Source organism: Falco cherrug, chromosome 3 (genome assembly GCF_023634085.1).
Source record: "Falco cherrug isolate bFalChe1 chromosome 3, bFalChe1.pri, whole genome shotgun sequence".
Taxonomy (NCBI): Eukaryota; Metazoa; Chordata; class Aves; order Falconiformes; family Falconidae; genus Falco; species Falco cherrug.
In genome coordinates, this window is record NC_073699.1 from 119,386,238 (window position 1) to 119,398,944 (window position 12,707).

The window sequence follows — 12,707 nt, forward strand, 5'->3', positions numbered from 1 at the left end:
CTCTGCAGGGCGCAGGACGCGGCACAGCACAGGCGGTGCACCGGGGCAGAGATCCCAAATTAGATTAAGAACAATTTAAGCAGCCTGTAATGCAAAGTGGAGCCAGAGACCAGGGCAAAAGTGACCTGAAGCATGATTTGCAGTAGATGTCTTTTCTTCTCATAAATAGGAGAGACACTGTGGGATGATTATCCACCCAGATTTATCTCTGCAGCTCCGTGTGTATCCTTCTGCACTTAAAAATGTCTCACTGCCCTTTGCATTATTGCATTGCCCTTTACATTCATACCGCATAAACCTCTCAAGTACCGTAAAACTTACAAGGTGTAATATAATGTCGTGGTTTTCTTTTACACACCATAAACAAAAGTCACTGAAAAAAGAGCACAAAAAGGGAGATGTTATTTTGCCTGACAACGATACAGAAGGAAAATATATATACAAGTACACATACATACACTCTTACACACTTAAAATCCCAAGCTGGATTGATTATCTGGCGTTGATGGATCACTTTACTGTATTACGTAGATAAGGAAATTGATTATTCAATAAATCACTGTCTGCACTAAGAATCCAGTGTTAAAAAAGAAAGAGAAAATATTATAAATCTGTCTTGCACAGGCAAAGACAAAGCTTATACTTTTAAGGTAATCCTGATGTACCTTTTGCTGCACATCCAATGAAAGAGCAACATCTCGGAGCTGAGTGCTAAATGACCACTTTTCCTTCCCCAAGCCTCTTGGCAGGGACCCTTCCTCGCATCCCCGCTCCGGCAGCGTGTGCCTGCGGGCAGGGTGACCCGGCAGAGCCCCATGGGCCAGCGCTTGCCCCCGGGCCATGATGCTGCCGCACGGTGCTGGTGGCAGCCAGGCAGGGGGCTGGGGAAGGGGCTGGAGCACAAGTCTGATGGGGGGCAGCTGGGGGAGCTGGGGTTTCTTAGCCTGGAGAAAAGGAGGCTCAGGGGGGACCTTCTCACTCTCTACAACTGCCTGACAGGGGGCTGTAGGTACGGGGGTCAGTCTCTTCTCCCAAGTAACAAGCGACAGGATGAGAGGAAACGGCCTCAAGCTGCACCGGGGAGGGTTAGATTGGGTATTAGGGAAAACTTCTTCACCAAAAGGGTTGTCAAGCGCTGGAACAGGCTGCCCAGGGAAGTGGTGGCGTCACCATCCCTGGAGAGATTTAAAAGCCGTGCAGATGTGGTGCTCAGGGACAGGGTTTAGTGGTGGGCTTGGCAGTGCTGGGTTAACGGCTGGACTCGATGATCTTAAAGGTCCTTTCCAACCTAAACGATCCAATGATCGGTGTAAGGAGGGGAGGAACCTGCCTGTGCACCTGAGCTATGGCTGTGCCATGAGAGCAGAGCAGGGGGAGCAGGAACACCACAAGAATCAGGGGAAAAAAGGAGATCAAAGGAAAACTGAAATGGAAAATGGAATATCTAGGACTCAGAGAAACCATCCACCTCAGTGTCCCTCTGGAGATCTGGCCAGCAGGGTTTCTGGCCCTGCTTTTGGCAGGTTTGTCTCGTGTTTCTTTCTTGGGAGCAAGTTACTTCTGCTTTTGAAGGAAAAGAGCAGGAACTAGGTGAAGTCAGAGGCTTTTAAAAAACTCAGGCAAAGAATGTCATTGAAATGCCTTATAGCAGTATTAATAAATAACAGCAAAAGCCAAGCTAACAGGCATGCTTTACAAAGGAAATACCTAATGGTGGATGCTTACTCTGGGGAAAAGTGCTTGAAATTGTCTGTGATAAACTTCCTGTAACAGGATTCTGGAGGAAAAAATACAAAAATTCCTGCAAGTTATGGCTACGATACTGCCAAGCTGAGTTATTTCTAAAAATCTCCGGGTCACATCCGGGTGCTTTAACGTTCCTGTGACTCTCAACACAGAAAGCAGAGCGACTGCTCCAAGTCACGCGTTGGCAGTGATTGAAAACTGCTGCAAGATGCTATTTGCCAAGTGTCCTACGGGTGCGACACAGCCCCAGAAGGCTAATACATGAGTCCTCTGGAAACCACCTTCTTGCTCAAGAAACTCTGCTGCCTGCACTGTAAAGTAGAAGGCAAAGACAGCAATGAGAGAGTAGCTGACACTGTGCTCTTCAAGAATAGTTTGTCTTTCCTCCTCCTACACGGAGGATCCAGACCCTCTCGCTGCCCGTGCTGTGGTCGGTCACCCAAACAGCAGCAGTCCTGTGACACTGTCAGAAATATTTCCAGGTATATAACAATGCCAATGGAATTAGGAAACGGGCTTGATCTGCTCTAATTTTTACTAGAAGATATACACCAGCCACCTTTGCTCAGAATATGAGAGATTAATAATTGCCCTTCAGCGAGGCATGAATCAGAGAAATTCAGGCTGAGCAGCACCTGTTTTAATTTAAAGAAAAACTTTATGTATATGGCAATGAGAACAGCCATCTTTTTTCCAAATTCCCAGGCACCACAGCAATACAGATACACACATTATTCTTCACTGACGACTTAAAGGCCAACTTTGCAGCAGAGCGGTTCATTTTTGGCAGACACCGTCCCAGTTTGCAGTGCAGCCCGAGGAGCCCGGTGCAGCCGCTGTGCCCGAGGAGCAGAGCTCTCAGTGCAGGTGTGGGGCGTGCAGCTCCCAGAGCAAAGGCCGGGTCTGTCCTTCTGGGGAAAATCCCTTCTCAGATCCTCTGCTAAGCATGTGCTGTAGCCGTTTGCTCCATTCGTAACAAAATCAGCCCTGTTTGTGACACAGAGCGTCTGCGGCAGCAGGGCAGAACTCCCTCAGCCCATGCACCCAGTCTCGCAGGGGGTGGAATTTAAAATTCCTGCTGTGACTGCCTCCTGAGTGCTTTGCATGCACTGCAAAACTAACCAACGAGTCTAACACCTCAGTCCCAATAGACAGCCGTAACTCAGCTAAATTTGGGGGTTATACCAGACTTTATTTACTGTTTCATCCTGGGAGATAAGTAAGAGATGACAGCCATCTATTCATTAAAGTGGGGGAAAGCCGCCCACAGCTAACGCTGGTTCTCTCACCATACACTTCCACATCTTTAATCGAATTTGGATTTTGCAGTACCAGCTCTGTTGTTTTAAGAAGGGCTTATGTTCCTATTCACCTGGGTACCGGTGAGTTCCAGGAGCTGGTCTGTTCACCTCTTAAGCCCCCAGTTTGAACAAAGGACATGCTGTAGCAATCGAATGTCATTACCAGCTAATGAGTATCCAGTGGCCTGTGTAAGAGCAGTCAATGGCCTCTTCCCACTCCTTATTGGACATAGGAACCACCGTTCTAACCCGAACTGCTGCAGTGGCACTAATGAGTGCTCCTGAAGCCACTGTTTGCAGATATCGGGGATGGAAGGCTGATTTAAATCAATCACTCTCAAAAGCCTTTGGAATGCACTTAGTGCCATGGCACCCGGGAACCTATACACCCCTTCTGGGGATCCCTGGGTGCCCCGTTCCCAGAGCGATGAGCAAAGTGCAAGGCCCAAATTCAAGATTTAATTTGAGCAGTTGGGTAATTTTCAGCCTTTGTTTTATTCCTTTGATATTAGCTGGTTTATTTGCTTGCTTAAAAACCTTCCTGAACAGGGATGTTTTTCTGACTCAGTAACTACACAGACTAAACTCCTAATCCAAGGTGCAAATACTCTTTATTTCGGTGTACTCTTTAGACTTAGTGTGACTTGAGCAAAAGGCCAGGCTGTACTTCAAAGACAAAAATGCAACCGGGGGGCTTTTTCTCCAGGTGGGTGAATCTGGTGCATCAGTTCCTGGCAGGGCTGGGCCAAGCACCAAGTGGTGTCTCTCCAGACCATCACGAGCAGTGCTGGTGTCCGGTACAAGGTGGAGGAGCACCTTGGCCTGGGCAGGCTGGCAGGGAGGCTGGCAGGATGGCTCCACTTGCCCCTGCTGTGCCATACTGAAATGAGCCATCTCATAGCAGAGTCATGCTTTTGCTCAGGCAGCTGACATAATGTCTTACAGCATCTTTCAGGCTGCTTGGGAGGGCCTTTGCCTACAAATCCAAGAGGCACAGACAGGAGCAAATGGCAGCTGAAAACCAGAGCCCCATCCCCAAAATCTCCTGTTCCCAGATCTTTAGTTTATCACCGTCATGCAGCACCCTGTGCCTCACCAAAGTGACTTCAAGGGCGTAGTTGTGTGCAGTCTCTCCCCTCCTGATGCCAGGCTGGGTGGTCTCCCACTTTAGGGGAGTTCTAATCAATAAACCAGAAATCTTGTATTTCCTTTTTCCTTCCCTTTTCCTTTTGTGCTATTAAGCATTGTGGTAGATTTATTCCACCACACTTACAGCATCCTCTTCATCTCATTATTTTAAATTCTGTGAACACCGAGGGAACTCCCTCTACCACCTGAGGCTCCACAGCACGCTCCTCTGCCCTGCTCAGGCTGCCCAGCTTCCAGAGATCCCTCTGCCTTCCTCCTTTCCTGCATCCCCAGCAAGACACGTTCCGTGCTGGTGGAGTATTTACCGCAGTGCAAAGTGACAGAGAACAGCCTCATAAAGTGAAATAACTGATGGGTCCACTGCATCAGATGTGGTGGAGAAAAAACTTTCCTTGGTGAATTAGCACAGCCCAGCTTGCGATTTAAAACCTGAAAGTACCGAGGGGTTTGCAATCCCCCCAGACCGTGTGCTGCAGATACTCTGTATTGTGGCAGCCGGCGAAGGGTGACCTGCAGTGACGCTGCACACCACAGCACCGCTCTCAGATGTCGTGCAGCGGTGGCAGGACCACTGACTGCGTTCTAGAGCCCCAGAGCTCGGGTGATGGAGAAGCACAAGCCTAGCCAAGATCACCCAGGGGCCGTACCCACACAATCCATGCCTTTGGAAGCCCAGTCCTTCCTGCTGTTTTCCAGGTCACAATGCTTTCCTGAATGTCCCAGGCCCCAGGAGACAAACCCAAATATGCCAGTTGCTCCCCCAGTGCTTCACAATTCTGATTTTATTCTGTGAATTTGAGCCCGCACTGAGGGGTGCTGGCTGTTGGCTGGGGCACAGCAACAAAACCCAAAGTCTGACCAGGTCCCTGGGCTAAAATATTAAATAATACAGATACAGCAATGGCCAGTATTTGCTTCCCTCTTATTCACACTGCTGCATAGGTTGAGCAATTTGGTGTGTGCAGGGGGAAGTTCAGAGCAGCACTGGGGATTGCCTCTGACGCACGGGTACCGCACGGCTCTCCTCAGCGGTGTCTGCAACCGAATGGCATTTTCCTGATTATCTTCCCTCCCAGAAATAACAGAGCAGCTGTGTCCATATTTGTGTGTTCGTGCACAATGTCTTGCTACAGATTTAAAGCACCAGGGCTGGTGCTGCTGAACACTCAGGTAGCACTTGACATGGTGAGTGTCTCATAGTGCAAACCTGAGAAACCAAGCTGTAATGTCAGAGGAAGGTTCCCTGCGGGACAGCACAGCAAAGGGGGGTCAGCAGGAGTCAGAAGCAAAAGGGGTTAAGAGAGGCAGTCGCAGAGAAAAGCTGGTGCTGGAGCAAAGAGAAGGCAGTGAACTGAGCCTTCCACCTGCTTTAAAAGCTCTTGCTTGTGGTAAGGACCTGCATCTATTTTAGGCTTTATTGTAAGTGATAAATACCAGCACATTATCTCTGTTTTTACTGTTAATGAACAACAGTAGTAAGGCAGGAAGCCCCAGCACAGCTGAATCCCCTCTACATCAGCCCAAGCGGAGTCGATCCCTGCCTGACAAAGCAAGCTGGAGGCTCTCAGGGGCACAGAAGCCACAGTATTCGCTGGTGGAGTGTCAGGATCCCCCATGCAGTCATGGCAAACAGCAACATCTGCAGTCGCAGCAACTTCTATTCTCATGGCTTTAAGACAACCAGCACTCCTCATTTCACATCTATTCCCTTTGGCAACATCACCATAGCGCAGTTTTTATCCTTGTGTTCAGCCCTCAGCTCCTCTCCAACATTTGCCTCTCTCCCCCCCTTGCCCATTGAGTTCTGGTGCTTTCAACTCGTTATCTGCCTTACCCAGAGACTTCCACCAGCCTGCCTTCTAAGTGTGCGAAGGAAAAAAAAAAAAAGTCTAGACAGCATCACATTAAACCTCTAGCCAAAATGAGGGAAAGGAGATTGCACAGCACAACTGGTGGAGAAACGCAATACATTGGATTACGAGGCTTAATGCTTGCTACAAACAGCCTGTGCAGTGTCGGGTTTTATTTGATATTGTGTCTCCGTGAGAGACTCCTGCATCATAGCTATTCTGGCAGAGCTGCTCCATGCAAATGCTTGGAAATTAGGGATGATAGCGAATACAAGAAAGCAGCGGTGAGGAGCGGGAAGGAGGAAGGTGGCCAGGAACACCCAGGCAGGGTGGGAGCTGGCGAGGCAGTGCCCTCTGCTGATGCTGGGCCCGCAGGCTGAGCTGCCAGCCCTGCAGGGACTTGGGGCATCACACTGACAAGAGATGAGAGAAGGAAAAGCTAGATTTCATTTAGGATTGCTAATTTAGTGAAACCACTGATCTGTACCAAAGGAGCACTTTATTTACCAGAACAAGAGAGACCCAGCTTTGCTGGAGATTGAATCACATTTAGTATTGTTCTGTGTCAAGAAGGCTATACAGAAATCTTTTCATAATATCAACCTCCGTTTAGTTTCATCAATAAAAACATGCAGAGATGGAGAAATGAAGGTTGAAGCGGTGGCGGTGGATTTGCACCTGCTGGTGATAAAAGCAGAAGGGGCAAGGCAGCAGGAGCAGGCAGCAGGAGCAGGCAGCAGGAGCAGGCAGCGCTCGTGGCGAAGGCTGGTGTCCCCTGGCGCAGGGGCAGGTGCCAGGTACAGGGCAGAGCAGCCTCCGGCTGCGCACACAAGGTGCACGCAGGCTCCTTCCCCACTCGAGTCCTGCATGAATCTGCCCACGGGGGATGCCAGCGTGCTGGTGCAGCCAGGGGAATGTGCCCGCCCCGAGGAAGCAGCCCAGCACTAAGTAGGTCTGTTTATTTTGGCGGTACTCCTGCCCTATGATGAATGAAGGTCTATTTTTTCCTGGTTTGTGGTTTGATCTTAATTTCCTGTATGAAGTTCTCAAGAGGATGCCAAGATCAAATAATTAGACTATTCTGCGATAAAGAGGTAACATTGTTATTCAAATGTATTCAGAATTAATTTACCACCAAACAATTTACACTGCCACCGTTGTATCCTCCTGAAATTACTGGAATACGTTATCTGACATGCAAAGCATCTCATGACCTGAAATAACTTTATCAACCATTAAATGCTTGCGCAATAGGTGCGTGGTCACAGAAATACGCATTGAAATGCAGCAGAAGCCACAAAGGCAATAGCGTGACTTAAAAACGGGTAGAACAAACCAAACAAAAGCACTTTATTTGCAACAGTAAACACGCAGAGAGCAGAATCCCGGAGCAGCCCCCCAGCGCGCTGGGCCCCGGCAGGGCTGGGGGCCAGACCCCCACCGCAGGCACCCGTGCGAGATGCCGTCGGTGCCGCCGCAGATGCACACCCGCAGCGCGCAGGGCTGGGCTGAGCCTGCTCCTGGGTCTCGCCTACGTGCCCCTTGGCCAGGGCAAACCCAGCGGCTTTCTGCGGGCTCGTACGCCGAAGTGGGGGGCAGACGGCGGGGCTGGGGGCAGCCAGGCTGCCGCAGGGATGATTCCCCCGATTAATGATCTCTGAGCCTGCGGGCTGGTCTCAGGTGCTGTGAAGCTGCTTCTCTGAAGCTGTTTGCTTCGGGGAGGGGGAAGCGCGTATCGATCTTAGTGCAATTCCTGCCTGCTCCTACCCCGCCATGTTTCATCACCTCAGCAGCCAGGGCCGAAACCCCTCCTGGCTTCGCCCAGGCCGCGGGCGGGGGCTCGGGCACGGCCAAGGCAGCGCCCGCCGCGGGGCTCAGCCCGGGGGGGCTCGGCCAGCCCGCAAACCCGCGGGGCAGGCGTCTTGGAGAGGGTGAAAAGGCCCGTCTCGGCCAGCATGTCCCCCGCTTGGGTGAGCAGCCCCCCAGCCCAGCGCGCCCAGGCTCAGCCCCGCTCTCACCCGGTGCCGTCCAGCGCTGGCGCCCCGGCTGCGGCCGCGGGGCTCTCCTGCCACCCTGGCCCAAGGGACCCGGCCAACCCGGCCAGCCAGCGTCAGCTGGGCAGAAAGACGGGCACGCTGCCTTTCTGAGGGCTCCCCCTCCAGCATCCACACACCCCACCGCCGTGCAGCTCCCAGCCCGGCGGACACTGCTTTTTTCAGCTTGGAAAAGCCTGCTTTTGCCTTTATTTTTAAAAAATGAAACTTCGCTTGCAGAGTGTGGGAAGGTGATTCCAAAATAAAATTCCAGACAGGCATAATAAGCCTCAGAAAAGCCAATCACACCGAGGAGGATCATTATCCACAGAATTTGTTTTCTACGTATTTATATAAAATAATCAATGATTTTTTTTCCACGCAGACTTCAATTTGATTGTCTTTTCTGTGTTACTTGCAAATCATACAAACGATCGATGTCCTGACCCCTTCTCTATGCAAACACAGCTTAGAAAGAGACTACAAGAAATAAAATCCAATAAATTCCTCCGTGCAGGACTGTTTGTTTAAAAGCTTAGCTGGAGCCCAATCCTGTTCACAACAACTTCAGTGGTACAAGAGTGGGACTGTCAAACATGCTTGAGGTATTGTTATTCCCACAAATATCAGCGGGAATATAACATCAGTAAAAAAACCCCAGAACAAAAGGAATAACCCAGAGGTGAAGGCGATCTCTTTTAAAATGCAGAAAGCAAAATGAAGCCCCTCCCAGGCACAGTGCACTTCTCTTGCAGAGGAAGGGCAAGGTGAGCATGCAAGCCGGGGTTTGGGGTGACCCTAGCGCTGGGTAGGCTGGGGACCCTGCCTGTCACCACCCACCCACAGGGGGGGTGGCCAAGGGGGTGGCAGAGGGGGTGGCAGGCTCTCCTTGCAGGAGCAGGGGTGGCCAAAGGAAACAATGGCATGGGGGCTGCACAGTTTTGGTGCCACCTCCTCAGCAGCACTTGAATAGAAACTAACCCCTAATCAACAAATGCAATACTAAAATTGGATTGACAACTCCTGTGGTCTATTTTTGACTATTACTTATTAATTCCAAACCGCTGGCATCCATCTGATCTGCCACGTATATGTTGCTAACACATCATCCATCAAAATAATCACTCTGAGTAATTTCTGGTGATGCTTCAGCAAAACATGGCAATTGAAATCGGTCTGCTATGAAATGCCACTTCAGGCTCCACGTGTGACACCGTTTCCAGTCATCCCGCGTTGCTTTGTTAGGGCCGGTGCCATCAGGCTCTACAAAATGGCATCAAGCTCTCATCTGTCACTTTGAAGGGGTGCTACTACTGCTTTTTAATCTAAGAGAAAGGTTCGATAAATAGGCTATCTACAGTAGCTTAATCATCTTGCACTCACTGCTTTTACTATATGAGGGGCATGATATTGCAAATACTCAGCTGCTCAGTGCAGCACTTAATAACAGGTATAATCTCACTGATCTCACCCGCAGTCAGGGCTGGCAGCATCACAGACTACCTCTCAGTCACAGTGGTGTAAACACGGAGCAACTCCACTCACACTGTCACGGTTATCTGTCTTATTCCGGTATAAACTTGGAGCTGAATCGAGCACTTTGAGTGTGCAGCAGATCTAGATGGTGTTTTCTGATACAGTATTTTCAAATATTTTACAGACTGCATAATAAACAAACTGTTGTTGAATAACATTTTAATTAAAGCAAGGCCGTTCCTGTGGAAGGCACGACAGTGCTGGCAGAGGCGGTGCACAGCAGTGCTCCCGTGGCGGACAGCCCTGCCTGCCTGCCTGCACGCCACCTCACTGCGTTTGCACCAGCCCAACATTTGCACCAGCCCAGCACGAGCATCCCCTCACCCTGCTCCTGGGGCATCCTCTGAGCCGAGCCAGGGAGCTCCAGGGAAAGGGGAGCAGAGCTCCAGCAAAATGCAGTGATTTCGGTGAAGGGCTGGCAGCACTTTCTGGGTTGAAAGCTCCTCTATCCTTTTGTGCAATTGCTTTGAGCCATCTAGAAAATCCATTTTCAGGACAACTGAAGCACCTGGACTTGAGACTAAACATCTCCACAGAGCCACAGAGATACTCCTGGGCCTGAACAGCTCCCACGAGCACGCTGGTATTCCCAGGGGTCTCAGCACCCACCCACCCAAGCAACTTCAGCCCATTCTCCTGCCAGCACCAGCTCGCTCAGCAGCAGCCTCTTGCACGCCTCCTCCGGAGCATCAGCCCGGCACCACGCTGGCTCTGCCCACCCAGCATCAGGCCGCTGCTGCCAAGCTGAAAGCAAGACGAGCCGCAAGCCCAGCACCCCAGCTGCGACAGGACCCCCTGGGCACACAGCTTAGGGTCCTGACAGGGATCTGTACCCTGGGACCCCTTGGGAAGAGAGATGCTCCCGCGGTGCTGCGGTGCTCTCAGGGTGCAGGGGACAGGCTGGTGATAAACAGGGGGGCTCTGCCACGGCTCGGTGGGATGCCTCGCCCCTGCTCATGCCCCATCAGCAGCAACGGGAGCTTTCCTGGGAAGGGGTTTCTTGTGGCACAAAACATTTCCAGCTGTTCCGGGCTGTGGCTGAGCATACCAAGCACCTCGGCTCCAGTAAAAGTTCCGTGGCCACCGGGGCCCAGGGGCAGGTCCAGGAACCTTTTCCAGCAACATTTCTGGTACTACAAACATGCACAGGACCACATCTGCCTGCAGTGTCTCGTTCATAGAAGTCCAGGGGAAAGCAGATGTTGACCCTGCAGGAATCCAGCCCTTGCCTGTGAGACGATCTGGGACATACAGTTGCTCAAAAGCGTGCTGGAGGTGACAGTGTCTCACTTCAGAGAGCGGCTGTCCGTCAGGAGTGGCATTTTTCTCTCCCTGGCTTTAACATTGCTGCTGTGCAGTTGCACTGGGATGAATAAGAACCATTTTCCCACTTCAAATATTCACAAATTATTCAGTTTTCACTAGTTTCTCTTGATTAGAATTTGATCACTGAAAAGACAGGTAAACCTGTCCTTATAATTTTTAGTGAGCAGACAGCAAATCCCTGGGAGTGTGTACCGATGGCAAAGTACATGGGGTGTAACAGAAAAACAGTGCTGTTCTTTACATGACATGCTTAAAACAAGTATCTCGTTTAATTAGAAAAAGAAAGATTGTAGACTCTTTCCCAAGCTTTTATCTGTGCAATTACTTTATGTAACATTATTAAAAATTAATTTTCCCTGGAACCTCAGCAATTTAATGAAACACGCCTGGCCCTCAGCAGCGGCTGCGGTGGAGCCAGCCCACTGGCATCCTCCCGGCAGCAGGGCTGGGTGATGTGGGGCCCCCCAGGCTCTGTCCCTTGTGCTGGGCGCTTCTGGCCCTGGGTCAAAGCACCCCTGCACAGCACCTCTATTGTAGCAGGCTCAACACCTCTCCTCGCAGTGGCACAGCACCCCTCCTTGCACTGGCACAGCACCTCTTCTTGCACCGGGCACCGCAGCCCTCCTTGTAGCAGGCTCAACATTCCGCTTCTCTGGGAACTCAGCATCCCCCCTCTCTGGGGGCTCGACATCCCCCCCCCCCTCCAGGCACTGAGCATCTCCCCTCTCCAGGGTCTCAGCATCTCCCCTCTCTGGGCACTCAGCATCTCCCCTCTCCAGAGGCTCAGCATCCCCCACTCTCTGGGGGCTCAGCATCCCCTTGCTCCAGGGGCTCAGCATCTCCTTTCTCCAGGCACTCAGCGTCCCCTTGTTCCAGGGGCTCAGCATCCCACCTCTCTGAAGGCTCAGCATCTCCCCTCTCCGGGCGCTCAGCATCCCCTTGCTCCAGGGGCTCAGCATCCCCCCTCTCCGGGGGCTGAGCACCCCCGCTCTCCTCTTTGCACGGTGCCCAGCACCCCTCCGCACCGTGCCCAGGCGGCTGCTGGCACCGGGCGCTGCCCCCGCGGCAGCGGCACAGCCCCGCTCCGTGCCGGGACGCGGCCCCGGGCAGCGCGTCCCCCGCCCCGGCCCCGCTCCGCGAACTTGGCCGCGCCGCTGCCGGCCCGTCCCCGCGGGGAGAGGCGGCCTTACCGATCCGGATGACATGCGGCATCCCGTGCGAGCACTGCCCCCAGAAGCCGCCGACCAGGAGCGCTGCCCAGTATTCCCAGAGCACGCCGCGGAGCGCCGGCCAGAGATGGGGCATCGTTGGGGCGGGCGCGGGCCGGCGCGGCCCTACGGCCCCAGGGGCAGCGGGGGGGCGGGCGGCAGCTGCCCGGGGCTCAGGCGGAGCGGCCGGTGGGCGCCGAGGCCGGACCGCTCATGGCACATCTTAGTGCGGCCCCGCCTGCCCGTCCCGCGGCAGCCGCTCCGTGCCGAGCCGAGCCGAGCCGAGCCGGGCCGAGCCGAGCCGAGCTGTGCGGTGCCGGTGCCGGTGCCGGTGCCGGTGCCGGTGCCGGTCGGGCGGCACCTGCGGAGCCGGGGCTGCCGGTGCGCCCGCAGGAGCGGCTCTGTCCCCTCCTACCACTGATGCGCGCGGCTCGCGCAAAGCCCCGGAGTGGAGCGTGCACACACACACACACACACACTGACACACACAGTGACACACTCATACCGACACCCCCCACCCCCCCGACACGCACCGGCACCGACACGCTGCACCCGCCC

The 12,707-nt window shown here is 52.8% G+C and overlaps 1 protein-coding gene across 1 annotated transcript in view; it reads right to left on the bottom strand.

Annotated features, from left to right (window-relative positions):
* The window catches only part of GRIK3 (glutamate ionotropic receptor kainate type subunit 3), a 122,155-nt gene extending 109,603 nt beyond the window's left edge, over positions 1 to 12,552 (bottom strand). The window contains exon 1 of the mRNA XM_055706096.1: positions 12,132 to 12,552. Within this exon, the coding sequence (XP_055562071.1) occupies positions 12,132 to 12,246 (115 nt within the window). The 5' untranslated portion in view covers positions 12,247 to 12,552. The remainder of the gene's footprint in view (positions 1 to 12,131) is intronic.
* Positions 12,553 to 12,707: the final 155 nt, after the last annotated feature.